At 43.0% G+C, this 25539-nt stretch overlaps 1 protein-coding gene across 1 annotated transcript in view; it reads right to left on the bottom strand.

Annotated features, from left to right (window-relative positions):
- Positions 1 to 514: 514 nt before the first annotated feature.
- LOC139251761 (beta-1,4 N-acetylgalactosaminyltransferase 2-like) overlaps positions 515 to 25539 on the bottom strand; it is a 43064-nt gene continuing 18039 nt past the window's right edge. The window contains exons 6-10 of the mRNA XM_070873300.1: positions 20570 to 20656; positions 20289 to 20476; positions 18028 to 18168; positions 13794 to 14019; positions 515 to 1660 (exon numbers count right to left, since the gene is read on the bottom strand). Coding sequence (XP_070729401.1) covers positions 1449 to 1660; positions 13794 to 14019; positions 18028 to 18168; positions 20289 to 20476; positions 20570 to 20656 — 854 coding nt within the window. The 3' untranslated portion in view covers positions 515 to 1448. The remainder of the gene's footprint in view (positions 1661 to 13793; positions 14020 to 18027; positions 18169 to 20288; positions 20477 to 20569; positions 20657 to 25539) is intronic.

Raw genomic sequence — 25539 nt, 5'->3', positions numbered from 1 at the left:
AAATGTGTCACATGCTTTGCCTGTCTTAAATCTATTGTTGAACATCTTCTCTTCTTCCTAACTCCAACTCCTCCAAATTGCATCTTCAGATTGACCCTTTAAATACTGGCATTGAGATCGTGTCATGCGGGTCATCACACCCGCTGCCGCGCATTAGGCGCCAAACCAGTAAGTAAAATCCGAATATGCTGTCTCAGTTTAAAAACCCATGGCAGAGACGCTGAATTTACTTCTGGGTGTCCTGCGCGATATCGGACCCCATCCCCACCCCCCACCCGCTCCCAACGCATCTCTGAGTGAATATCAGGGTCAATATGTTGAAGATATTGTTTATTAATTTTAGAATTTAATGTTCAAAAACTAAATTAATTGAGTTCAAATTTAGCAGGAGCTCATAATTACATATAAGATTAAAATGATTAACACATGTAATTTTAAATCTACAAAAACATTAAGTACATTCAACTCACCAAATGTGCAGACAATTCAACAACTTGCATTTGTAGAGTGTCCTGAGCAGAATAAAACATTCCAAAGTGCTTCACAGGTGTGTGATCAAACAAAAATTGCTACTGAGCCAAAGAACGAGACATTAGGACAGGTGACAAAAAGTGTGTTCAAAGAGCTGGCTTTTAAGGAGTGTCTTAAAGGGGGAAATAAAAATAATAGGATGTAGGGAGAGCATTTCAGAGCTTATGGCCTAGATAGCTGAAGGCACGGCTGCCAGTGTGCAGCAAAGGAAGTGGGGAATGCGCACGAGGCCAGAGTTGGAGGATCTCAAAGTTCCGGGTGGGTTGAAGGGCTGGAGGATATTACAGAGGTAGGGAGAGGTGAGGCCATGGAGAGATGTGAAAAGAAGAATGGGAATTTAAAAAATGAGGCATTGTTGGACTGGGAACCAATGTAGGTTAGCGAACAACGGGGTGATCGGTAAACTGGATTTGATGCGAGTTAGGATACAGGCAGCAGAGTTTTGGATAAGCTTAGTTTTGTGGAGTGTGGAAGATGGAAAGCTGGCAGAGAGAGCATTAGAACAGTCCAGTCTGGAGGTAACAAAGGCAAGGAAGACGGTTTCAGCAGCGGATGGGCTGAGGCAGGGTGGAGTTGGAAGTAGGCGACCTTGTTGATGGAAAGGATATGTGGTCGGCAGCTCAGCTAATGGTGAAATATGACTCAAGGTTACAAAGAGTTTGGTTGAGTCTGAGACAGTGGCTAGGGAGGGGATGGAATTGGTGACCAGGGATGGAGTTTGTGACAGGGGCCAAAGACAATTATTTTGGTCTTCCCAATGTTTAATTGAAGGAAATTTCAGTTCATCCAGGACTGGATGTCAGATAAACAGTCCAACAATACAGAGGCAGTGGAGGGATTGAGAGAGGTGGTGATGAGATAGAGCTTGGTGCTTTCAGTGTACATGGCGAACCTGAGATTGTGTTCAACCGTAGCCATTAAATCTTGGTATAACATTTTAAGTGGTTTTTGAAATAATGTAGAGCAAGTTTGTAATTCGCTCCAGCTTGACTGTTCCATCTAAATGTTGCATATCTGTTTTCAACTGCTTTCAGTGAATCGTCTTTTGGTCTATCCCTCTTTTGATGACTAACGGTGACATCATTACACGATCCCACAAGCAGCCTGCCAAGACCATCAACGAAAAACTCTAGGAATGATTCAAATTCAATATTGTTGGTGAAATCATTATTGTTATAGAAAAAATAAACTTCGTAATACAATAACACAGAATGAAAAAGGCCATTCAGTCCGTCAAGCCCACTTCTTCCACACACCATATACAATCTACACTATCATGAAATCTACTCCATCCATTAAATGTCTTGTGGGGAAGCAATGTTTCAAACTACCCCGTGCTCCCAAAATGATCGGGTCGGGTTCATCAGCTTTGGCTGGCTGTGATCCACAAGACCTTCTGCATTCTGAGTCCTGGTGCCCGATGTTAAAAGTGGAGGCGGGAAGGGCACGCGCGAGCCTCAGAGCTGGCGGCGAGATGGAGAACCAACTGATCTTAACAGCCGGGCCTGATTTAAATAGACCTTCCCAGAGTTCCGCCTGGCACCACGCCGTCCGGCTGGTGGCAGCAGGAAGTCGCAGCCGGGGTCCCACAGGGAAGATTCCAAGCAGACAGTGGGAGGACGGATCTGGAGGCAATCGGGGCGAAGCCGGCTGGAAATGGAGCAACCTCAGGCCGGTATGTCTCATTTTAACCACTCCTTCGCACCATTCTCGTCGGGGGGAGGGGCTTAAAACTCAGGCCATTGTCTCCCATGTACTATTTGGTTTCTCATATTGAATACATCATTTTTTAAAATTGGTTCATGAGGTGTGGGCGTCACTGGCAAGGCCAGCATTTATTGCCCATCCCTAATTGCCCTTGAGAAGGTGTGGTGAGTCGCCTTCTTGAACTGCTGCAGTCCATGTGGTGAAGGTGTTCCCACAGTGCTGTTAGGGAGGGAGCTCCATAATTTTGACCCAGCGACGAGGAAGGAATGGCGATATATTTCCAAGTCAAGTTGGTGTGTGCCTTGGAGGGAAACATGGAGGTGGGGGTGTTCCCATTTGCCTGCTACCCTTGTCCTTCTAGATGGTAGAGGTCGTGGGTTTGGGAGGTGCTGCCGACAAAGTTTGGCGAGTTGCTGCAGTGCATCTTGTAGATAGTACACACTGCAGCCAGGGGGCGCTGGTGGTGGAGGGAGTGAATGTTTAAGGTGGTAGATGGGGTGAAAATCAAGCGGGATGCTTTGTCCTGGATGCTGTCGAGCTTCTTTAGTATTGTTGGAGATGCACTCATCCAGGCAAGTGGAGAGTATTCCATCACACTTCTGACTTGTGGTGGAAAGGCTTTGAGGAGTCAGGAGGTGAGACACGGCACAGAATACCCAGCATCTGACCTGCTCTTGTTGCCACAGTATTTATGTGGCTGGTCCAGTTAAGTTTCTGGTCAATGGTGACCCCCAGGATGTTAATGGTGGGGGATTTGGCGATGGTAATGCTGTTGAATGTCATCGGGTGGTGGTTAGACTCTCACTTGTTGGAGATAGTCATTGCCTGGCACTTATGTGGCGCGAATGTTACTTGCCACTTATCAGCCCAAGCCTGAATGTCGTCCAGGTCTTGCTGTATATGGACATGGACTGCTCCATTATTTGAGGAGTTGCGAATGGCATTGAACACTGTGCAGTCATCAGTGAACATCCCACTTCTGACCTTATGATGGAGGGAAGGTCATTGATGAAGCAACTGAAGATGGTTGAGCCTAGGACTGAGGAACTCCTGCAGCAATGTCCTGGGGCTGTGATGATTGAACTCCAATCACCACAACCATCTTCCTTTGTGTTAGCTGTGACTCCAGCCAGTGGAAAGTTTTTGCCTTGATTCCATTGACTTCAGTTTTACTAGGGCTCCTTGATGCCACACTTGGTCAAATGCTACATTGATGTCAAGGTCAGTCACTCTCACCATGTTTGGACCAAGGCTGTAATAAGGTCTGGAGCTGAGTGGTCCTGGCGGAACCAAAACTGGGCAGCGGTGAGCAAGTTATTGGTGAGTATAGCACTGTTGACGTCACCTTCCATCACTTTGCTGATGATTGAGAGTAGACTGATGGGGCGGTGCTGTGAGAGAGCAAAGAGTCGGCCTTGCTATAGCCCTCAAATGAGGGGGAAGCACAATTAAAGGGCAAAAACACCCTGAAAATGTCTTTCTTAATTTAAAAGAAACTCCAGGAGCAGATAAAGGCCATGAAGAATGGGTGGAGTATCTTTCCCTATCAGGATGGTGAGTAGGAGGGGTTAAAACAAGGCTGAGTTGAATTATTGGCCTACGGTTGCTCCATTCCCACCCAGCTTCCCATTACTAAGGCCTCTCCCTCAAATAGTGGCAATAGAGGGCTACCCACCACTGCCCCAGGGCTACCATTAGCCCTCTTCTGTTGATCCCTGGGTCAACTGCAGTAGAAGCCGGAAACTCAGCGAGGTTCCTTGGCCTTACCCCTTGCCTTCATTTAAATGCAGTGAGGTGGGCAAGGGTTGTGAGGCAGAGATCCCTGTGGGATGGGAGGGAGGCAAATGAATTGTGGTGGAGTGGAGATGTTTGCACACCCAATTTCCCTTCATTTGCTGCCACTACCCCACCCAGTTACGGGTGGTAAAGCAGAATAACATCCAACTCATTGTCTGCTTACATCTGCAACATCTATGCCTTTCTGTACTTCATAAACCTGAATCACGGCAGGCCTCAAACTTTTTTCCTGGAATGAAAGCAAATTCACACTTGTGAACATCTTCTCACAACTTAAAGAACCAACTCCTGGTGTCACCTTTATTACTTTTGTCTTAACCACCTCCAATGAATATATGTTCTTTTGAAAATGCCAAAACATCGCAGAAGGTATTCCAAATATTGTCCAACCAGTACATGGTTAGAATAACAGGCTTTGACTCGTATTCCAATAACCTGGCAATGTATCCTTTCATTTGATGAGCATTATTGTTGATAGTTTCACATTTACTGTCACTTTCAGCGAAAGATCATTAATCAGCCTAAAAATATTTCTGCGTTTGCAAATGGCCACCACCATAACGCCTAGTTTGATTACTTTGATTTATTTTTTGGTATTTTGCTACTTTTTGTTTTGTTTTGTTTTGGCGCCCCCTATAATTGTAATTGTGTTGCCCCTAAAGTAGTGGTGGGCAAAATACGGCCCGCCAGTTCATTCTATCCGGCCCACCCACGCCTGAGCTGTGCAGTCGGTCCAATCTTGCGAGCGGGCTCCCCCAGAGGAGATCTCGCTCAAGGTTAATGCAGTCTAGGAGTCGGCTGCTACCCTGAACCCGGCAATTAAAAATATTAAGGTGCCGGGACTGCCTGATGCAGATCTACTTCCGGTTTCTGTCTCGGAGCTGGCCTAACATCCTTCCGTGGCTCTCTCCTGCTCTGACTGCGTTTTTCAAAAACTTGCCAAATCCGCCGCTCATCACTGGTTTGTGGGGGCGTTGCTACACGTACACATTGGATGCTCTTCCTCCATCGAGTCTTGACTACTCATCTTGACGACTCATTAGTTTTACCGAAGAAAGACGCATCGCGTCTTTCGGTATATACAATCCTCTAGAAATTAATCCAATGAAATAGTAAGTTGCAAAAAATTCTATATTACATAAAAAACCTTGCATCACATCTGCACTGATCACCCGATCTTTAAACACTGAAAATGGAAGGCAATAATTGACAAATGTGAGTAAATGTTCTTTTTGAAAGACAGCAATTTGAAAAAAAATTGGGCAGTTAGGTTTTTCTTTTCCCTTTCAAAAATGAGTGCTGCAAAAAAAAAAGTGGATAGTGAGTGTCGGGTTTTTAACAAATAATGGACGACAAAATATTTCTTCGCAAACGTGGACTCGAAGGCTGTATGCCTGATTTGTCAGGAGAGCATCATGGTGTACAAGGAGTACAATTTGAATTGTCATTTTTCAACAAAACATCCTAATTATGGAAGCAACTTAGCAACTGAGGAAAGAACATGAAAAGCTTCAAAAAACTCTACTAACTTAAAAGCTTAGCAAAACATTTTCGTGTGACAAACTACAGTTCAGAAGCCACTACAATGACAAGTTATGTTCTGGCGTTTAAAATCGCTTGTCAAAATCAGCCTTTTGCTGAAGGGGAGTTTTTGAAAGAATGCATGGTCGATGTTGCTGGCATGCTGTCCCCCAAATACCCTCCAAAATTTGGGAACATTCGTTTGTTATGAAGAACTATTACTCGCTGTGTAGAAGTGATTGATGAAGACTTGGCTTCTGAGTTGAACAAAAAAGCAAAGTGCTTCATGTTGTTTTCATTAGCTCCCAATGACCGCACTGACATCAAGGACACAGCACAGCTCTTGATTTTTATCAGTGGAATTAATAACAAATTTGAAATCACAGAGGAATTTTTATTAATGGAATCAATGAAAGGCACAGCAAAGGGATGGGATTTGTACGAGAGGGTGTCTGGCTGCATTGCATGTTTGAAGCTCCCCTGGAGTAAACTGGAAAACGTGACCATAGATGGACCGCTAAATTTAACTGGGAAAAACGTGGGACTTTTAAGAAGAATTAAGGACAAAGTAAAAGAAGAAGACCCTGAGAAAAAGGTCATTTTCCTGCATTGTATTATATATCAGGAGGCCGTCTGCAAAAATATCCTGGACATCGATCGTGTTGTTTGCACAATAGTGAAAGTAGTGAACTACATAAGAGTGAGAGGTCTTAATCATTAGCAATTCATTTCCCTTCATGGAGACACTGACGCTGAACACCAGGACTTAATTTATCAGACAAATGTCCGCTGGCTTAGCCTAGAAAAGGTATTGCAGCGAGTGTGGGAGCTTAGAGATGAAATTTGCACTTTTCTGGAGATGCAGGGTAAGAAAATGATTTCTCTGAATTAAGGAATTCCAACTGGGTGAGCAACCTCACTTTTGGTGTGGATATCTTACACATGTAAATGGATTTAACGTCATACTGCAAGGCAAGAATGTGTTTGTACAGGAATTGCATTTGAGTGTGAATGCTTTCAAGGTCAAGTTAGTCTTGTTTTCAAAACAAATGAAGAGCAAAGAGTTCATCCAATTTCCAACACTGAAATACTTGAAAGTGTTGCCAGAGCAGACAGAGATGGACAGCAAAATTTTGAGTGCCTTGCATGGAAAATTTTCTCATTGTTTCTTTGACTTTGAGATGATAGAAAAGACACTGGAGCTGGAATCATGTCCACTGTCATTTGACCATGAGGAAGCCCCGCAAAAATTACAACTTGAGTTCATTGATCTCCAGTGTGATTCCAGCTTCAAGGAAAAATACAATTCAGAAAAACTGGACCAGTTTTATGCCTCCTCAAGTGAGATTAATTTCCCAAATAACCGCAAGTTGGCACAGAAAATCCTTGTTTTGTTCGGCTCCACCTATGTCTGCAAACAAACATTTTCCCTACTGAAATGCAACAAATCTCACGACAGATCCTGGTTAACTGACCAGCATTTCAGCTCTTTATTGTGGCTTTCCGAACTTGCATGCCATTGCAGGTGAAGGGTACACAGCCAGATAGGGGATGGGTGACCAACAGGAAGAGCAGTGGAAGGAAGGTAGAGCAGGGGTCCCCTGCGGTCATCCCCCTGCAAAACAGATACACCACTTTGGGTACTGTTGAGGGGAATGACTCATCAGGGGAGTGCAGCAGCAGCCAAGTTCATGGCACCGTGGGTGGCTGTGCTGCACAGGAGGGCAGGAAAAAGAGCGGGAGAGCTATAGGGGTAGGGAATTCTATTGTAAGGGGAATAGATAGACGTTTCTGTGGCTGCAATCGAGACTAAGGATGGTATGTTGCCTCCCTGGTGCAACGGTCAAGGATGTCTCGGAGCGGGTGCAGGACATTTTGAAGGGGGAGGGTGAACAGCCAGTTGTCGTGGTGCATATAGGTGTCAACGATATAGATTCTACAAGACGAGTTTAGGGAGCTAGGAGTTAAATTAAAAAGTATGACCTCAAAGGTAGTAATCTCAGGATTGCTACCAGTGCCATGTACTAGTCAGAGTAGGAATCGCAGGATAGCTCAGATGAATACGTGGCTTGAAGAGTGGTGTAGAAGAGAGGGATTCAAATTCCTGGGACATTGGAACCGGTTCTGAGGGAGGTGGGACCAGTACGAATCGGACGGTCTGCACCTGGGCAGGACTGGAACCAATGTCCTTGGGGGAGTGTTTGCTAGTACTGTTGGGGAAGGGTTAAAATAATATGGCAGGGGAATGGGAATCTATGCAGGGAACAGAGGGAAGTAAAATAGGGGCAGAAGCAAAAGATAGAAAGAAGAAAAGTAAAAGTGGAGGGCAGAGAAACCCAAGGCAAAAGTTAAAAAGGGCCACATTGCAGCAAAATTCTAAAAGGGCAAAGTCTGTTCAAAAGACAAGCCTGAAGGCTCTGTGCCTCAATGCGAGGAGTATTCGTAATAAGGTGGATGAATTAACTGCACAGGCAGCAATTAATGAATATGATATAATTGGCATCATGGAAACATGGCTCCAGAGTAACCAAGGCTGGGAATTCAACATCCGGGGGTATTCAACATTCAGGAAGGATAGACAGAAAGGAAAAGGACGTGGGCTGGCATTGCTGGTTAAAGAGGAAATTAACGCAATAGTAAGGAAGGACATTAGCTTGGATGATGTGGAGTTTGTTTGGGTGGAGCTGTGGAATACCAAAGGGCAAAAAACGCTAGTGGGAGTTGTGTACAGACCACCAAACAGTAGTAGTGAGGTTGGGGACAGCATCAAACAAGAAATTAGGGATGTGTGCAATAAAGGTATAGCAGTTATCATGGGCGATTTTAATCGACATATAGATTGGACTAACCAAACTGCTCGCAATCCGATTGAGGAGGATTTCCTGGAGTGTATTAGGGATGGTTTTCTGGACTAATATGTCGAGGAACCAACTAGAGGGCTGGCCATCCTAGACTGGGTGATGTGTAATGAGAAAGGACTAATTAGCAATCTTGTTGTGCGAGGCCTCTTGGGGAAGAGTGACCATAATATGGTAGAATTCTTTATTAAGATGGAGAGTGACACAATTAATTCAGAGACTAGGGTCCTGAAAAGAAAAGGTAACTTCGATGGTATGAGATGTGAATTGGCTAGAATAGACTAGCAAATGATACTTAAAGGGTTGACGGTGGAAAGGCAATGGCAAACATTTAAAGATCACATAGATGAACTAGAATAGACTAGCAAATGATACTTAAAGGGTTGACGGTGGATAGGCAATGGCGAACATTTAAAGATCACATGGATGAACTTCAACAATTGTACATCCCTGTCTGGAGTAAAAATAAAACGGGAAAGTTGGCTCAACAAGGGAAATTAAGGATAGTGTTAAATCCAAGGAAGAGGCATATAAATTGGCCAGAAAAAGCAGCAAACCTGAGGACTGGGAGAAATTTAGAAATGAGCAGAGGAGGACAAAGGGTTTAATTAGGATGGGGAAAATCGAGTATGAGAGGAAGCTTGCCGGGAACATAAAAAACTGACTGCAAAAGCTTCTATAGATATGTGAAGAGAAAAAGATTATTGAAGACAAACATAGGTCCCTTGCAGTCAGATTCAGGTGAATTTATAATGGGGAACAAAGAAATGGCAGAACAGTTGAACAAATACTTTGGTTCTGTCTTCACGAAGGAAGACAGAAATAACCTTCTGGAAGTACTAGGGGACCGAGCGTCTAGTGAGAAGGAGGAACTGAAGGATATCCCTATTAGGTGGGAAATTGTGTTGGAGAAATTGATGGGATTGAAGACTGATAAATCCCCGGGGTCTGATAGTCTGCATTCAAGAGTACTTGAAGAAATGGCCCTAGAAATAGTGGATGCATTGGTGATCATTTTCCAACAGTCTAGCGACTGGATCAGTTCCTATGGACTGGAGGGTAGCTAATGTAACACCACTTTTTAAAAAAGGAGGGAGTGAGAAAACGGGTAATTATAGCCTGACATCAATCGTGGGGAAAATGTTGGAATCAATTATTAAAGATGAAATAACAGCGCATTTGGAAAGCAGTGACAGGATCGATCCAAGTCAACATGGATTTATGAAAGGGAACTCATGCTTGACAAATCTTCTGGAATTTGTTGAGGATGTAACTAGTAGAGTGGACAAGGGAGAACCAGTGGATGTGGTGTATTTGGACTTTCAAAAGGCTTTTGACAAGGTCCCACACAAGAGATTGGTGTGCAAAATTAAAGCACATGGTATTGGGTGTAATGTACTGACGTGAATAGAGAACTGGTTGGCAGACAGGAAGCAGAGAGTCGGGATAAACGGGTGCTTTTCAGAATGGCAGGCAGTGACTAGTGGAGTGCCGCAGGGCTCAGTGCTGGGACCACAGCTCTTTACAATATACATCAATGATTTGGATGAAGGAATTGAGTGTAATATCTCCAAGTTTGCAGATGACACTAAGCTGGGTTGCGGTCTGAGCAGTGAGGAGGATGCTAAGAGGCTGCAGGGTGACTTGGACAGGTGAGGTGAGTGGGCAAATGCATGGCAGATGCAGTATAATATGGATAAATGTGAGGTTTTTGGGGGCAAAATCACGAAGACAGAATATTATCTGAATGGCGGCAGATTAGGAAAAGGGGAGGTACAAGAGACCTAGTTGTCATGTTACATCAATCGTTTGAAAGTTGGCATGCAGGTACAGCAGGCGGTGAATAAGGCAAATGGTACGTTGGCCTTCATAGCTAGGGGTTTTAAGTATAGGAGCAGGGAGGTCTGACTGCAGTTGTACATGGCCTTGGTGAGGCCTCACCTGGAATATTGTGTTCAGTTTTGGTCTCCTAATCTGAGGAAAGATGTTCTTGCTATTGAGGGAGTGCAGCGAAGGTTCACGAGACTGATTCCCGGGATGGCTGGACTGACATATGAGGAGAGACTGGATCGACTGGGCCTGTATTCACTGGAGTTGAGAAGGATGACAGGGGATCTCATAGAAACATATAAAATTCTGATGGGACTGGACAGGTTAGATGCAGGAAGAATGCTTCCTGCGGGCAGATTCCTCCGACCTGAAAAATTTCCACGGAAGTTCCTGGTGATCCCGAAGGAGTGTGGGATTCCGTTAGGGAGGCCTTCTCTTCCTGCGCTGCGAAGCGTGCTCCTGTCCTCGAGATTCCAATGCAGACTGTGCAACCAATCAGGTACAGTATTCCACAGCTTTCTCAGTAATAGCAATGAGAACTCCGTATCTACAAGTTCTCATTGCTATTAATGAGAAAAAAAAACAAATACACTAAACACCATAATAAAAAACACACCTCACATAATTCAAATTATTTGCAATTAAAGTTAATAAATGCCTCTCCTGCAATATATTTTTCAGATTTTTAAAAAAAACTTTTGTAATTAAGGTTAAAAATAAATTTACCTTAGGGGGCAGGGTTTTTAACAATAAAATGTTTTTTAAAATTTAATTTAATTATATTTTTGTTTGTTTTAAATCTCTTACGCCTGTAAAAGTAGTCTATGTGCCTGCTTTTATTTGCTGAGCAAGATCTGGGTAAGTACCCCAATCTTGCCCTTGCAAATGTCCTCGCTCCCGATATGCGTTGGATCTGTCAAGCTCCAGCTCGACAGATTGGAAAAGCCGGTTTTCAGCGCATGTGCATTGTGCGCTGAAAACCGGCTTTTGCGCTGCCTTCCCGGGTCCGTAGACACTCAATACGGACCCGGGGAGGCCGAGATTTCCAGGCCATTATTGCAATGCATAATTTCATGAGCATTTATGGCCCTCCATACCCACACAGTCCCACTATATTTCCTGTTCCAATATACTTTGCCGAACTTTTATCTGCACTGAAATATATCTGATGCTTTTTGCCTACATTTGTAAAAACCACCACAAGTGTCAGCTGTGGCTCAGTGGGTAGCACATGTGCCTCTGAGTTAGAAGGTTATAGGTTCAAATCCCACTCCAGGAACTTGAGAACATAAATCTAGGCTGACACTCCAGTGCACTACTGAGGGAGTACTGCACAGTTGGAGCACTCTTTTGGATAAGACATTAATCTGAGGCCCTGTCTTCCCTCTCAGATGGATATAAAAGATCTGTCGGGGAGGATGAAAACCCTCTCATTTTACCCAGAAGGAAAAGGGCTGTGGGATCAGTCTGTGCTGTGAATTGAAACCGATACAGTTTGATCTTGGCAGAGCAGTGATTGGACGGGGGAGGACACCGGAGGGCCAATGATGAGACAGAGTCAGCCCGAAGCATGGGACTTTCAAGCCAATGGGAGAGCACTTGCTCGAAAACTGTGGGACTGATTCACAGCCATTATCGGACTATTGTCTTCCCCATGTTTACACTATGGAAGGAAATTATGCAGATTTTCAGAAAACTAGGGAACCAATAAACTAAGGACCTACACAATGGCTACAGGAGGCCAACCCAATTAACACCTACTCAAACCTTGAGTAGGTTAGAAAAACTGAATTGAAGGAAAATTATGCAGACCTTTAGAAACCAGGGAACCCAAAACAACCCAAGGGCCTACACAATGGCTACAGGAGGCCAACACAATCAACACCCATTCAAACCTTGAGTAGGTTAACATCAGTGGAAAAAACCCCGCAATAATCTAAAACTGCTGCATTTTTCAAAATCACAAAGCCCACCAATGGGAAGAATCGATCTCAGCAGGCGAGGCAGACTGGATAATCTGGCTATAAAAAGGGGTTTCTGACGTAGTGTGGGTGGTTCCATGCCCTCGTGATCCAACAACCAGCAAGTCTCTCGACACTGAAGGAAAACCAGTGTCCGAAGACACCGAGGATAGAAGAAACGAATCACCAGACTTGCAGAAGGCACAGTAGTGAGTATAACCTCTGGTCCCCGGAACTCCCAACTCTGTTAGGCCAGGAAAGATGGGAGGTTGGGCATTGTACTGCTAAACTTGTGTAAAGATTTTTGTTGTGTCCGTTTAGTGGGATTTAGGGGGATTGTTTTGTTGGTGTATTGGTTTGTTGAGATACACCTTGTCAAATAAATTGGAAGCCTAAAGTTCCTCTTGGAATCACCTTGTCTCAGTTCTATTGTATTACATCTCCTGATCATGAGTCTTATGTCAGAACAGTGTAAGGGAAGCTAGGAGCGCATCGAAAATGCTCAACTGTGTGTCACAGGCTAGGGAAGAAGGGGTTAGGAGTGTTTGACACTCACAGGTACCTCACAGGCTAGGCATAAGCTGTGGGGACGCACGAGTCTCAAAACCCCCTTCATAAGCTGTGGACACAGTCTCTCCAGGGGTGTTCTTGCAGCACTCAGGGTACCTCACAGGCCAGGCATAAGCTGTGAGGGCAGAAGCCCAGAGAGAGACCCCCAAGGCACAACAACACTCCCTGAGAACCCCTTACAGATCCCATGGCACTATTTCGAAGAAGAGCAGGAGAGTTATCCCTGTTGTCCTGGCCAATATTTATCGCTCAATCAATATAACAAAAACAGATTATCTTGTCATTATCACATTGCTGTTCGTGGGAGTTTACTGTGCGCAAGTTGGCTGTCGCATTTCCCACATTACAACAGTGACTACACTCCAAAAGTACTTCATTGGATTGAGACATCCGGTGGTCAGGAAAGGTGCTCTAAAAATGCAAGTCCTTCCTTTCCTTTTCACGCTATGAAATCCTTCATGATAGTGAGCACTTATATTAAATCTCCCGTTAACCTTTTTCTGCCCTAAGGAGAACAACCCCAGCTTCTCTAAGGATCCTCATCCCTGGTACCATTCTCGTAAATCACCTCTGCATTCTGTCCATGGCCTTGACATCCCTCCTAAAATGTGGTGCTCAGAATTAGACGCAATACTCTAACTGAGGCCTAACCAGTGCTTTATAAACTTTATGATCTGAATGTTTCAGCTGAATGTGAAACCATCCACAATGCTAATCAATAGGTTAGATGCAGACATTAATGCTATGGTAAAATATGATAAACATTAATAGTTGTAAAGATTCCTGAACTAACTGAATTATTAATTAAGATAACAGAAAGTAGCATTAGGTTACAATATTCAGATTAACAGTTTTCAAAATATTTGTTAAAACAAGTCTAATATTAGAATGAGTAGACTACCTGGAATCATGTTCATGGTACAGCTTGCTTTCCTGAGATAGTTATCAAGGCAAGAAGACAAACAAATCTGATTATCACCATCAACGGAGAGACAGCACGATTGAATGGTTCATTTACCTGAGTGAGCCACTCTTGCCAATCGAGGATCAAATCCAACACTAAGTATCTTTTCTGTCCTGGCCAAAAAAAAGTTCACCGCACCGCTGGTTACCACGCAGTTTGGAAACCCATCCAGTGGATGAAACGAACCAGACTTGGAAAACAAGCAGTCTCCATCATCAACATTTCCTTCTTCATACCACATCTTAAACTGAAATCGATTACCATCCACAGAGGCACCAACCTATGGAAAATTATATTTCTTATTATTTGAGAAATATTACACTACCTCTGATTTTGCTATTATAAGAACATAAGAAATAGGAGCAGGAGTAGAGCAGGAGTAGGCCATTTGGCCTCTCAAGCCTGCTCTGCCATTCAATAAGATCATGGCTGATCTGATCATGGATTCAGCTCCACTTCCCTGCTCGCTCCCCATAACCCTTTACTCATTTTTCGCTCAAAAATTTCTGCCTTAAATATATTCAATGACCCAGCTTCCACAGCTCACTGGGGCAGAGAATTCCAAAGATTTACAACCCTCTGAGAGAAGAAATTTTTCCTCATCTCAGTTTTAAATGGGAAGCCCCTTATTCTAAAAATACGTCCCCTAGTTTTAGTTTCCCCTATGTGTGAAAATATCCTCTCTGCATCCACCTTGTCGAACCCCCTCACTATCTTATAAGTTTCAATAAGATCACCTCTCTGTCTTCTGAACTCCAATGTGTATAGGCCTAACCTACTCAACCTACCCTCAAAAGTCAACCCCCTCATCTCCAGAATCAACCTAGTGAACCTTCTTTCAAAAGCCTCCAATGCTAGTATATCCTTCCTTAAATATGGAGACCAACACTACACGCAGTACTCCAGGTGTGGCCTCATCAATACCCTGTACAGTTGTAGCTGGATTTCTCTGCTTTTAAACTCTATACACCTTGCAATAAAGGCCAACATTCCATTTGCCTTCCTGATTACTTGCTGTACCTGCATACTAACTTTTTGTGTTTCATGCACAAGGACCCCCAGGTCTCTGTACTGCAGCACTTTGCAATTTTTCTCCATTTAAATTATAATTTGCTTTTCTATTATTTCTGCCAAAGTGGATAACCTCCCATTTTTCGACATTATACTCCCATCTGCCAAAATTTTGCCCACTCACTTAGTCTGTCTATATCCCTTTGCAGATTTTTTGTGTCCTCCGCACAATTTGCTCTCCCACCCATCTTTGTATCATCAGCAAACTTGGCACTCGGTCCCTTCGTTGAGGACCCAGCACCGATCCCTGCGGCACCCCACTAGTCAATGTTTGCCAACTGGAAAATGACCCATTTATCCCGACTCTGTTTTCTGTTAGTTAGCCAATCCTCTATCCATATTACCCCCAATACCGTGAACTTTTATCTTGTGCAGTAACCTCTTATGTGGCACCTTATTGAACGCCTTCTGGAAATTCAAATACATCACATCCACTGGTTCCCACTTATCCACCCTACTCATTACATCCTCAAAGAACTCTAGCATATTTGTCAAACATGATTTCCCTTTCATAAAACCATGCTGACTCTGCTTGATTGAATTATGCTTTTCCAAATGTCCCGCTACTGCTTCCTTAATAATGGACTCCAGCATTTTCCCAATGACAGATGTTAAGCTAATTGGTTTATAGTTTCCTGCTTTTTGTCTGCCTCCTTTTTTAAATAGGGACGTTACATTTGCGGTTTTCCAATCGTCTGGGACCGCCCCAGAATCCAGGGAATTTTGGTAGATTATAACCAATGCATTCACTACCTCTGCAGCCACTTCTTGTAAGATTCTATGATGTAAGCCATCAGGTCCGGGGGATTTATCCGCCTTTAGTCCCATTATCTTACCTAGTACTACTTCATTAGTGATAGTGATTATATTAAGTTCCTCCCTACCTATAGCCCCTTGATTATTCACTATTGGGATGTTTTTAGTGTCTTCTACCGTGAAGACCGATACAAAATATGTGTTCAACGTCTCTGCCATTTCCCTGTTCTCCATTATTAATTCCGCAGTCTCAGCCTCCAGGGGACCAACATTTACTTTCGCCACTCTTTTCCTTTTTATGTACCTGTAGAAACTCTTACTATCTGTTTTTGATATTCGTGCTAGTTTAATTTCATAATCTATCTTCCCTCTCTTAATTATTTTTTTAGTCGTTCTCTGCTGGCTTAAAAAAATTTCCCAATCCTCTGGCCTCCCACTAGTATTGGCCACATTGTATACCTTTGTTTTCAATTTGACACCCTCCCTTATTTCCTTAGTGAGCCATGGATGGTTATCCCTTCTCTTGCAGTCTTTCCTTCTCATTGGGATATATTTTTGTTACGAGTTATGAAATATCTCCTTAAATGTCTGCCACTGCTCATCAACCGTCCCATTCTTTAGTCTATTTTTCCAGTCCACTTTAGCCAACTCTGCCCTCATACCTTTGTAGTCGCCTTTATTTAAGCTTCGGACCCTGGTTTGAGAACCAACTTTCTCACCCTCCCACTGAATTTGAAATTCAACCATGTTATGGTCACTCATTCCTGGATGATCTTTTACTCCAAGATCATTCATTAATCCTGCCTCGTTACAAAGTACTAGATCTAAGATAGCTTGCTCCCTGGTTGATTCCGCAACGTACTGTTCAAAGAAACTATCCCGGAAACGTTCTATGAACTCCTCCTCAAGGCTACCCTGGCCAATTTGCTTTGTCCAATCAATATGAAGGTTAAAATCACCCATGATTATTGCCGTTCCTTTATTACAAGCCGCCATTATTTCTTGATTTATATTTCATCCAGCAGTGTAGCTACTGTTAGGGGGCCTATAGACTATTCCCACCAGTGACTTTTTCCCTTTATTATTCCTTATCTCCACCCAAACTGATTCTACATCTTGATCCTCTGAGCAAATATCGTTTCTCACGAACACACTGATCCCATCCTTTATTAACAGTGCTACCCCTCCTCCTTTTCCTTTCTGCCTGTCCTTCCAAATTGTCAAATACCCCTGAATATTTTGTTCCCAGTCCTGGTCACCTTGCAACCACATCTCTGTAATGGCTATCAGATCATACCCATTTGTATCTTTTGTGCCATCAACTCATCTATTTTGTTACGAATAGATTTTATTTGTACCACTTCTACAGATAAAATACAGATAAGAATATTCTTGCTTTCCATCCTTTCTTCCTATCTTCCTTCCTTTATTGCAGATAATGACAAACAGTATAGCCTCGAAATTGGATATGGCCTGAAAATGGATGGTGTTATGGGCCAGTGCTGTTTGGTGCAGGGAGCATGCCCTCTCGTGCTGCCTGCTCATTGACATGATTGGAGTGCTGATCTCAGTGCTAATTGTGCTTCTGGTTGGCTTAGTGCCAATATCGGGTGCAGTCTAATAGCCAGTAATGTTTGGCCTCGTCTCTCTCCACTACTTGAGAAGGTGATTTGATGCAGCAGCACCTCATTACCACTCGAGTTTAAAGACATGGCTCAGCAGCAAAACAGAGAATGAGACAGAAGGTTCTCGGGTGCGGCTCGCAAGGCATTGGTAGTGCCAGTGGAGAGAAAGTGGGGTGTCATGGTCCAGCAGGGTGGCAGGAAGCTCTAGCAAGAGATAGCCGAGTACTTCACAGCTAACAGTGTCGTACCGTGGACTTGGTTAATCCCTGCCACTGGACCAAGACCTAGCTCTGTCAAGCCCGTGTGGTGGCTGGTGTGAAACGGCCACCACATGTTAAAATAAAATCCACACACAGGCATCTTCCACCCCTCAAGATGTAGTTCAGGACCTGGAATATTAGGTCCTTTATTGAAACACCTGTGAACTCATCCCTTTTTGGCATGGAAGCAAGTCATTCTCAATTCGAGGGACTGCCTATGATGATGACTGTGGACTTGGATCGAGTGTCTCACACAGGTCAAGGTGAGTGAAAGCTTCAGCAAATACCATATTCTACTATATGTCAGTACCATTGAATTAATCATAATCCGATTTTGGATTGATTGAGCATCAAGCAATACAGACCTACACTATAAAAACATTTTCACGCATTTATTCTAGGAATAAGTTAATAGGTGCAAATCATTTTTTGCTGCTCCAAAAAATGAACACAAAATCAATAGCTATATCTTGTATACAAATGAAGATTCATTTTGGGAATGTATCAAACGGAAATATTTATCAGATTGAAATATCGGAAACAAACATCTCCAATTCCTTCCAGTTCCATACTTACCACATCCAAGTTTGTGTTTTCCAATACATCTACCAACTTTTCCAATTTTGTTTCTTTTGTGAATAAAAAATCTTCATCCACCCAAAGCATGTATTTAGTTGTGACCTGAGAAGCTGCCAAGTTTCTTCCAGCAAACCATCCCTGAGAAGAAAAAAATTCCAAGTTGTTCAAGATCAGTAAGTGTGGACAATTTGGTTTCTTTGAAAAGGGTTTGGTCTCAATAATGCTACACCAATGATCATGTTTATTTAAAGTCACATGAGAGCAATAGCAGAAAGATTACTCTGTTTTCTAGGGTTTTCCTCCTCCCTCGTTCCCTCCCGTTGCTTTGATTCAACTAAAAGGCTTGTACATCTCTCAATCTCTAAAGGATGCTGTCCAAAATGTGGACTGGATGGGAAACTTGACATATGAGTTAACAGAGAACAAGAATAGTAGCAAGACTGCAACTCACCTAAAGGTGCTTCTACAGTAAGGAGACAATAAATAATAGAGAAAAGGCACATTTAACCTTAATGCCAGCAAGAATATGGACTCTATCGAAACCAGGCAGACATATTTTTCTAAAATTACATAAACCTGGATTTTGCGGTCAGCAGTAAAGTAATGGCGCTCGCCGTACATCTCACAAAGTTTTTGTGGGATTTTGAGTGAAGACTTGCTCAAATCTGCCACCTGATGAGGCATGGTGCCCTCTACAGGGGATTTGTGGCATCTGTCAGAAGACAAGAAGCAGTGATGCTCTTCGACCAATCAGATTGAAGAATCTGCACTGAGCTACGCAGAGTCTAAACCAGGAATTATGAACCAGGAAGTATAAATTAAGTTTAAATCATGTACAGAATGTGAACTAAAGATAGGAAAAGACAGATGGGATTAAGGGAAATATATCCAAGAGACAGACAGAAAAAATTTAATAAATTACTTTAATTTTTATTATTTTAAATCTCCAACACCAATTCACTTCTGAAAGAATTAGATTCCACACTTGTAAAATTAAATTTTCAGGGCCAGAGAGTTTGTTTGGCAGTAATTATAACAGAAAATTTTTGACAGTACTGTTACGATCTCAGACATCCAAAGTGCTTTACAGCCATTGAAGTAATTTTGAAGTATAGTCACTATTGCAATATAGTGAAACACTGCAGCCAATTTGCACCCAGCCAAGTCCCACAGGCTGCAATGAGATAAATGACCAAATGATCTGCTTCAGATATCATAATATACAGACGCTGGGAGAACTCTGCTGCTCTTCTTCAAATATTGCTGTGAAATATTTTCTGCTCATCTGAGAGGACAGATGGGGTCTTGATTTAACATCTCATCCAAAACACAGCACCGCCGACAGTGCAATACGACCTCAGTACTGTACTGAAGTCTTAGCCTAGATTTGTTTTGTGTTCAAGTCTCTGGAGTGGGACTTCAACCCCACAATCCTTCTGACTTGGAGGCGAGTGTGCTACCCACTGAGAGAAGGCTGACACCCAAGAGCTGGCACAGGGTTGTTGACCAAATAGCTTCCTTCTGTACTGCAGAATTCTATGATATTTTATAAGTCTGTATGCTTTTGAGAATAGACTTAACTCGGTGTTTATGCAATATTCTCAGTCTACATTGGAATGGTCAACATTGAAATTGAGTAAGTGGGTTACAAAAGCTAGAGAGCTGTAATAGAAAGAAAGCGAGAAAGAAAAAAAAGAAAGATTTGGATTTATATAATGCCTTTCACAACCACCGGATGTTTCAAAGCACTTTACAGCTAATGAAGTACTTTTGGAGTGTAGTCACTGTTGTAATGTGGGAAACGCAGCAGCCAATTTGTGCCCAAGCAAGCTCCTACAAACAGCAATATAATAATGACTAGGTGAACTTTTTTTTTATATTGATTGAGGGATAAATATTGGTCAGGACACCAGAGATAACTCCCATGCTCTTCTTTGAAATAGTGCCATGGAATCTTTTATGTCTACCTGAGAAAGCAGACAGCATCTTGGTTTAACATCTCATCTGAAAGACAGCACCTCCAACAGTGCAGCACTCCCTCAGCACTGTACTGAATTGTCAGCCTAGATTTTATTGTGCTCAAGACCCTGGAATGAAACTTGAACCTGCAATCTTCTGACTTGGAGGCAAGTGTGCTACCCACTGAGACAAAGCTAATGGTACCATATGAATCCAATTCAACTAATTGTGCTTTGAAATATAATTCTGGTTTAAAGTCTGTATAGTACATAAATTGAATACTGAATTCTTTACTGTACTTTTGCGAATGGCATTATGTATTGCTCGATGTGGGGTCCTTCAACTTTTTCGGTAATGTCACTGTCGTCTGCAATGATTATTGTCATGTTTGGGTAAAATCTCCGAATGCTATCTATCAAGATTCGTAGCTTATGATATCTTAAGAATGTCTTTGTTGTTATGGTAACCAAGGAATTGATGTTACTATCTGGAATAATGAAAATAAAAATCTAAGTTAGTTGAAGAAACACATTTTTGTGAAATGTACTGATCAAATCTTTGATTTGTAACTCAAATTTACCTGGTCCAGGATCATGTAAACGTAGCATTGGGGGCTGCCTGACAATGATCGGAAATAAAGCGGTATGCTCTTCAAACTGAAAAGACACTTTTTTATAAAAAGAAAAATTTATGTAAAATATGCACCAAATATCATATTTTTTGTGTAGAAAATGTATAACATTTCCTTGATTGATTGTAACAAAAATAGCAGAAGCCATTTATACAATAGATGCAATATTTAATTCTGGATCTTAAAATCATGGAAGAATCTTACTGTTAAGCTCAATATTACAACAGTCTTGCTGGTCCTGGTGAATTGTCCATTATATCATTGGTAGAGGAGCTCACAGAAGAGGCTGTAATGAGAACAACTTTGCTGGTTTTGCACGAGGCCAGAGTTGGAGGAGCGCAGAGATCTCGGAGAGTTGTAGGGCTGGAGGACATTACAGAGATAGGGAGGGGGCAAGGCCGTGGAGGGATTTAAAAACAATGATGAGAATTTTTAAATTGAGGCATTGACAGACCAGGAACCAATGTAGGTCAGAATCATAGAAATTTACAACATGGAAGGAGGCCATTTGGGCTCTTTGTGTCCGCGCCGGCCCACAAAGAGCTATTCAGCCTAATCCCACTTTCCAGCTCTTGGTCCGTAGTCCTGTAGGTTACAGCACTTCAAGTGCACATCCAAGTAATTTTTAATGTGTTGAGTGTTTCTGCCTCTACCATCCTTTCAGACAGTGAGTTCCAGACCCTCACCACCCTCTGGGTGAAGAAACTTCCCCTCAAATCCCTTCAAAACCTTCTACCAATTACTTTAAATCTATGTCCCCTGGTTGTTGACCCCTCTGCTAAGGGAAATAGGTCCATCCTATCCACTCTATCTAGGCCCCTCATAATTTTATACAGTTGAATAAGGTCTCCCCTCAGCTTCCTCTGTTCCAAAGAAAACAACCCCAGCCAATCCACTCTTTCCTCATAGCTAAAATTTTCCAGCCCAGGCAACATCTTTGCACTAGAGAAGCTACAGAGGGGATTTACAATCACATCTTTCCTGTAATGTGGTGACCAGAACTGCACGAAGTCCTTTAGCTGTGGCCTAACTAGTGTTTTATACAGTTCAAGCATAATCTCCCTGCTCTTGCCTTCTTAACCATTTTATCTACCTGGCCTGCTACCTTCAGGGATCCATGGACATGCACTCCAAGGTCCATTTGTTCCTCTACACTTCTCAGTGTCCTACCATTAATGTGTATTCCCTTGCCTTGTTAGCCCACCCCAAATGCATTATCTCACACTTCTTCAGATTGAAATCCATTTGCCACTGTACTGCCCACCTGACCAGTTCATTGATATCTTCCTGAAGTCTACAGCTTTCTTCTTCATTATCAACATCACAACCGATTTTAGTATCATCTGCAAACCTCTTAATCATACCCCCTACAATCAAGTCCAAGTCATTGATATGTCTCGGAGCGGGTGCAGGGCATTCTGAAAAGGGAGGGTGAACAGCCAGTTGTCGTTGTGCATATAGGTACCAACGATGTAGGTAAAAAATGTGATGAGGTCCTACAAGATGAATTTATGGAGCTAGGAGCTAAATTAAAAAGTAGGACCTCAAAAGTAGCAATCTCAGGATTGCTACCAGTGCCACATACTAGTTGGAGTAGGAATCGCAGGATAGCTCAGATGAATACGTGGCTTCAGGAGTGGTGCAAATGGGAGGGATTCAAATTCCTGGGACATTGGAACCGGTTCTGGGTGAGGTGGGACCAGTACAAACCGGACGGTTTGCACCTGGGCAGGACCGGAACCAATCTCCTAGGGGGAGTGTTTGCTAGTGCTGTTGGGGAGGAGTTAAACTAATATGGCAGGGGGATGGGAACCTATGCAGGGAGACAGAGGGAAGTAGAATGGGGGCAGAAGCAAAAGATAGAAAGAAGAAAAGTAAAAGTGGAGGGCAGAGAAACCTAAGGCAAAAAGCAAAAAGGGCCACATTACAGCAAAATTCTAAAGGGGCAAAATGTGTGAGAACGATGAGCCTGAAGGCTCTGTGCCTCAATGCAAGGAGTATTCAGAATAAGGTGGAAGAATTAACTACGCAGATAGCAGTTAACGGGTATGATGTAATTGGCATCACAGAGACATGGCTCCAGGGTGACCAAGGCTGGGAACTCAACATCCAGGGGTATTCAACATTTAGGAAGGATAGACAAAAAGGAAAAGGAGGCGGGGTGGCATTGCTGGTTAAAGAGGAAATTAATGCAGTAGTAAGAAAGGACATTAGCTTGGGTGATGTGGAATCAGTATGGGTGGAGCTACGGAATACCAAGGGGCAGAAAACGCTAGTGGGAGTTGTGTACAGCCCACCAAACAGTAGTAGTAAGGTTGGGGACAGCATCAAACAAGAAATTAGGGATTCATGCAATAAAGGCACAGCAGTTATCATGGGTTACTTTAATCTACATATTGATTGGGCTAACCAAACTGGTAGCAATGCGGTGGAGGAGGATTTCCTGGAGTGTATTAGGGATTGTTTTCTGAACAAATATGTCGAGGAACCAACCAGGGGGCTGGCCATCCTAGACTGGGTGATGTGTAATGAGAAAGGACAAATTAGCAATCTTGTTTTGCGAGACCCCTTGAGGAAGAGTGACCATAATATAGTAGAATGCTCTATTAAGATGGAGAGTGACACAGTTAATTCAGAAACTAGTGTCCTGAACTTAAGTAAAGGTAACTTTGACGGTTTGAGGCATGCATTGGCTAGAATAGACTGGCAAATGATTCTTAAAGAGTTGACAGTGGATAGGCAATGGCAAACATTTAAAGATCACAGGGATGAACTTCAGCAATTGTACATCCCTGTATGGAGTAAAATTAAAGTGGGGAAGGTGGTTCAACAGTGGCTAACAAGGGAAATTAAGGATAGTGTTAAATCCAAGGAAGAGGCATATAAATTGGCCAGAAAAAGCAGCAAACCTGAGGACTGGGAAAAATTTAGAATTCAGCAGAATAGGACAAAGGATTTAATTAAGAGGGGGAAAATAGAGTCCGAGAAGAAGCTTGCCAGGAACATAAAAACTGACTGCAAAAGCTTCTATAGATATGTGGAGAAAAAGATTAGTGAAGACAAACATAGGTCCCTTGCAGTCAGATTCAGATGAATTTATAATGGGGAACAAAGAAATGGCAGAACAGTTGAACAAATACTTTGGTTCTGTCTTCACGAAGGAAGACAAAAATAACCTTCCGGAAGTACCAGGGGACTGAGGGTCTAGTGAGAAGGAGGAACTGAAGGATATCCCTATTAGGTGGGAAATTGTGTTCGAGAAATTGATGGGATTGAAGGCTGATAAATCCCCGGGGCCTGATAGTCTGCATCCCAGAGTACTTAAGGAAGTGGCCCTAGAAATAATGGATGCATTGGTGATCATTTTCCAACAGTCTATCGACTCTGGATCAGTTCCTATGGACTGGAGGGTAGCTAATGTAACACCACTTTTTAAAAAAGGAGAGAGAGGGAAAGCGGGTAATTATAGACCGACATCAGTAGTGGGGAAAATGTTGGAATCAATTATTAAAGATGAAATAGCAGCGCATTTGGAAAGCAGTGACAGGATCGGTCCAAGTCAGCATGGATTTATGAAGGGGAAATCATGCTTGACAAATCTTCTGGAATTTTTTGAGGATGTAACTAGTAGAGTGGACAAGGGAGAACCAGTGGATGTGGTGTATTTGGACTTTCAAAAGGCTTTTGACAAGGTCCCACACAAGAGATTGGTGTGCAAAATCAAAGCACATGGTATTTGGGGTAATGTACTGACATGGATAGAGAACTGGCTGGCAGACAGGAAGCAGAGAGTCGGGATAAACGGATCCTTTTCAGAATGGCAGGCAGTGACTAGTGGAGTGCCGCAGGGACCCCAGCTCTTTACAATATACATCAATGATTTGGATGAAGGAATTGAGTGTAATATTTCCAAGTTTGCAGATGACACTAAACTGGGTAGCGGTGTGAGCTGTGAGGGGGATGCTAAGAGGCTGCAGGGTGACTTGGACAGGTTAGGTGAGTGGGCAAATGCATGGCAGATGCAGTATAATGTGGATAATTGTGAGGTTATCCACTTTGGGGGCAAAAATGCGAAGACAGAATATTATCTGAATGGTGGCAGATTAGGAAAAGGGGAGGTGCAACAAGACCTGGGTGTCATGGTTCATCAGTCAATGAAAGTTAGCATAGCAGGTGGTGAAGAATGCAAATGGTATGTTGGCCTTCATAGCTAGGGGATTTGAGTATAGGAGCAGGGAGGTCTTACTGTAGTTGTACAGGGCCTTGGTGAGGCCTCACCTGGAATATTCTGTTCAGTTTTGGTCTCCTAATCTGAGAAAGGACGTTCTTGCTATTGAGGGAGTGCAGCGAAGGCTCACCAGACTGATTCCCGGGATGGCAGGACTGACATATGTGGAGAGACTGGGATCAACTGGACCTTCATACATTGGAGTTTAGAAGGATGAGAGAGGATCTCATAGAAACATGCAAGATTCTGATAGGACGGGACAGGTTAGATGCGGGTAGATTGTTCTCGATGTTGGGTAAGTCCAGAACCAGGGGACACAGTCTTAGGATAAGGTGTAGGCCATTTAGGACTGAGATGAGGAGAAACTTCTTCACTCAGAGAGTTGTTAACCTGTGGAATTCCCTACCGCAGAGAGTTGTTGATGCCAGTTCATTGGATATATTCAAGAGGGAGTTAGATATGCCCATTATGGCTAAGGGGATCAAGGAGTATGGAGAGAAAGCAGGAAAGAGGTACTGAGGGAATGATCAGCCATGATCTTATTGAATGGTGGTGCAGGCTCGAAGGGTCGAATGGCCTACTCCTTCACCTATTTTCTATGTTTCTATGTTCTTCCTATGCCACAAAAAGCAAGAGACCCAGCACTGAGCCCTGTGGAACCCCAGTGAAAACAGCCTTCCAGTCACACAAA

The sequence above is a fragment of the Pristiophorus japonicus genome, unplaced genomic scaffold (genome assembly GCF_044704955.1).
Source record: "Pristiophorus japonicus isolate sPriJap1 unplaced genomic scaffold, sPriJap1.hap1 HAP1_SCAFFOLD_442, whole genome shotgun sequence".
Classification (NCBI taxonomy): domain Eukaryota; kingdom Metazoa; phylum Chordata; class Chondrichthyes; family Pristiophoridae; genus Pristiophorus; species Pristiophorus japonicus.
The sequence above is the reverse complement of the archived record's forward strand: the minus strand, read 5'-3'. Positions and strand labels throughout refer to the sequence as shown.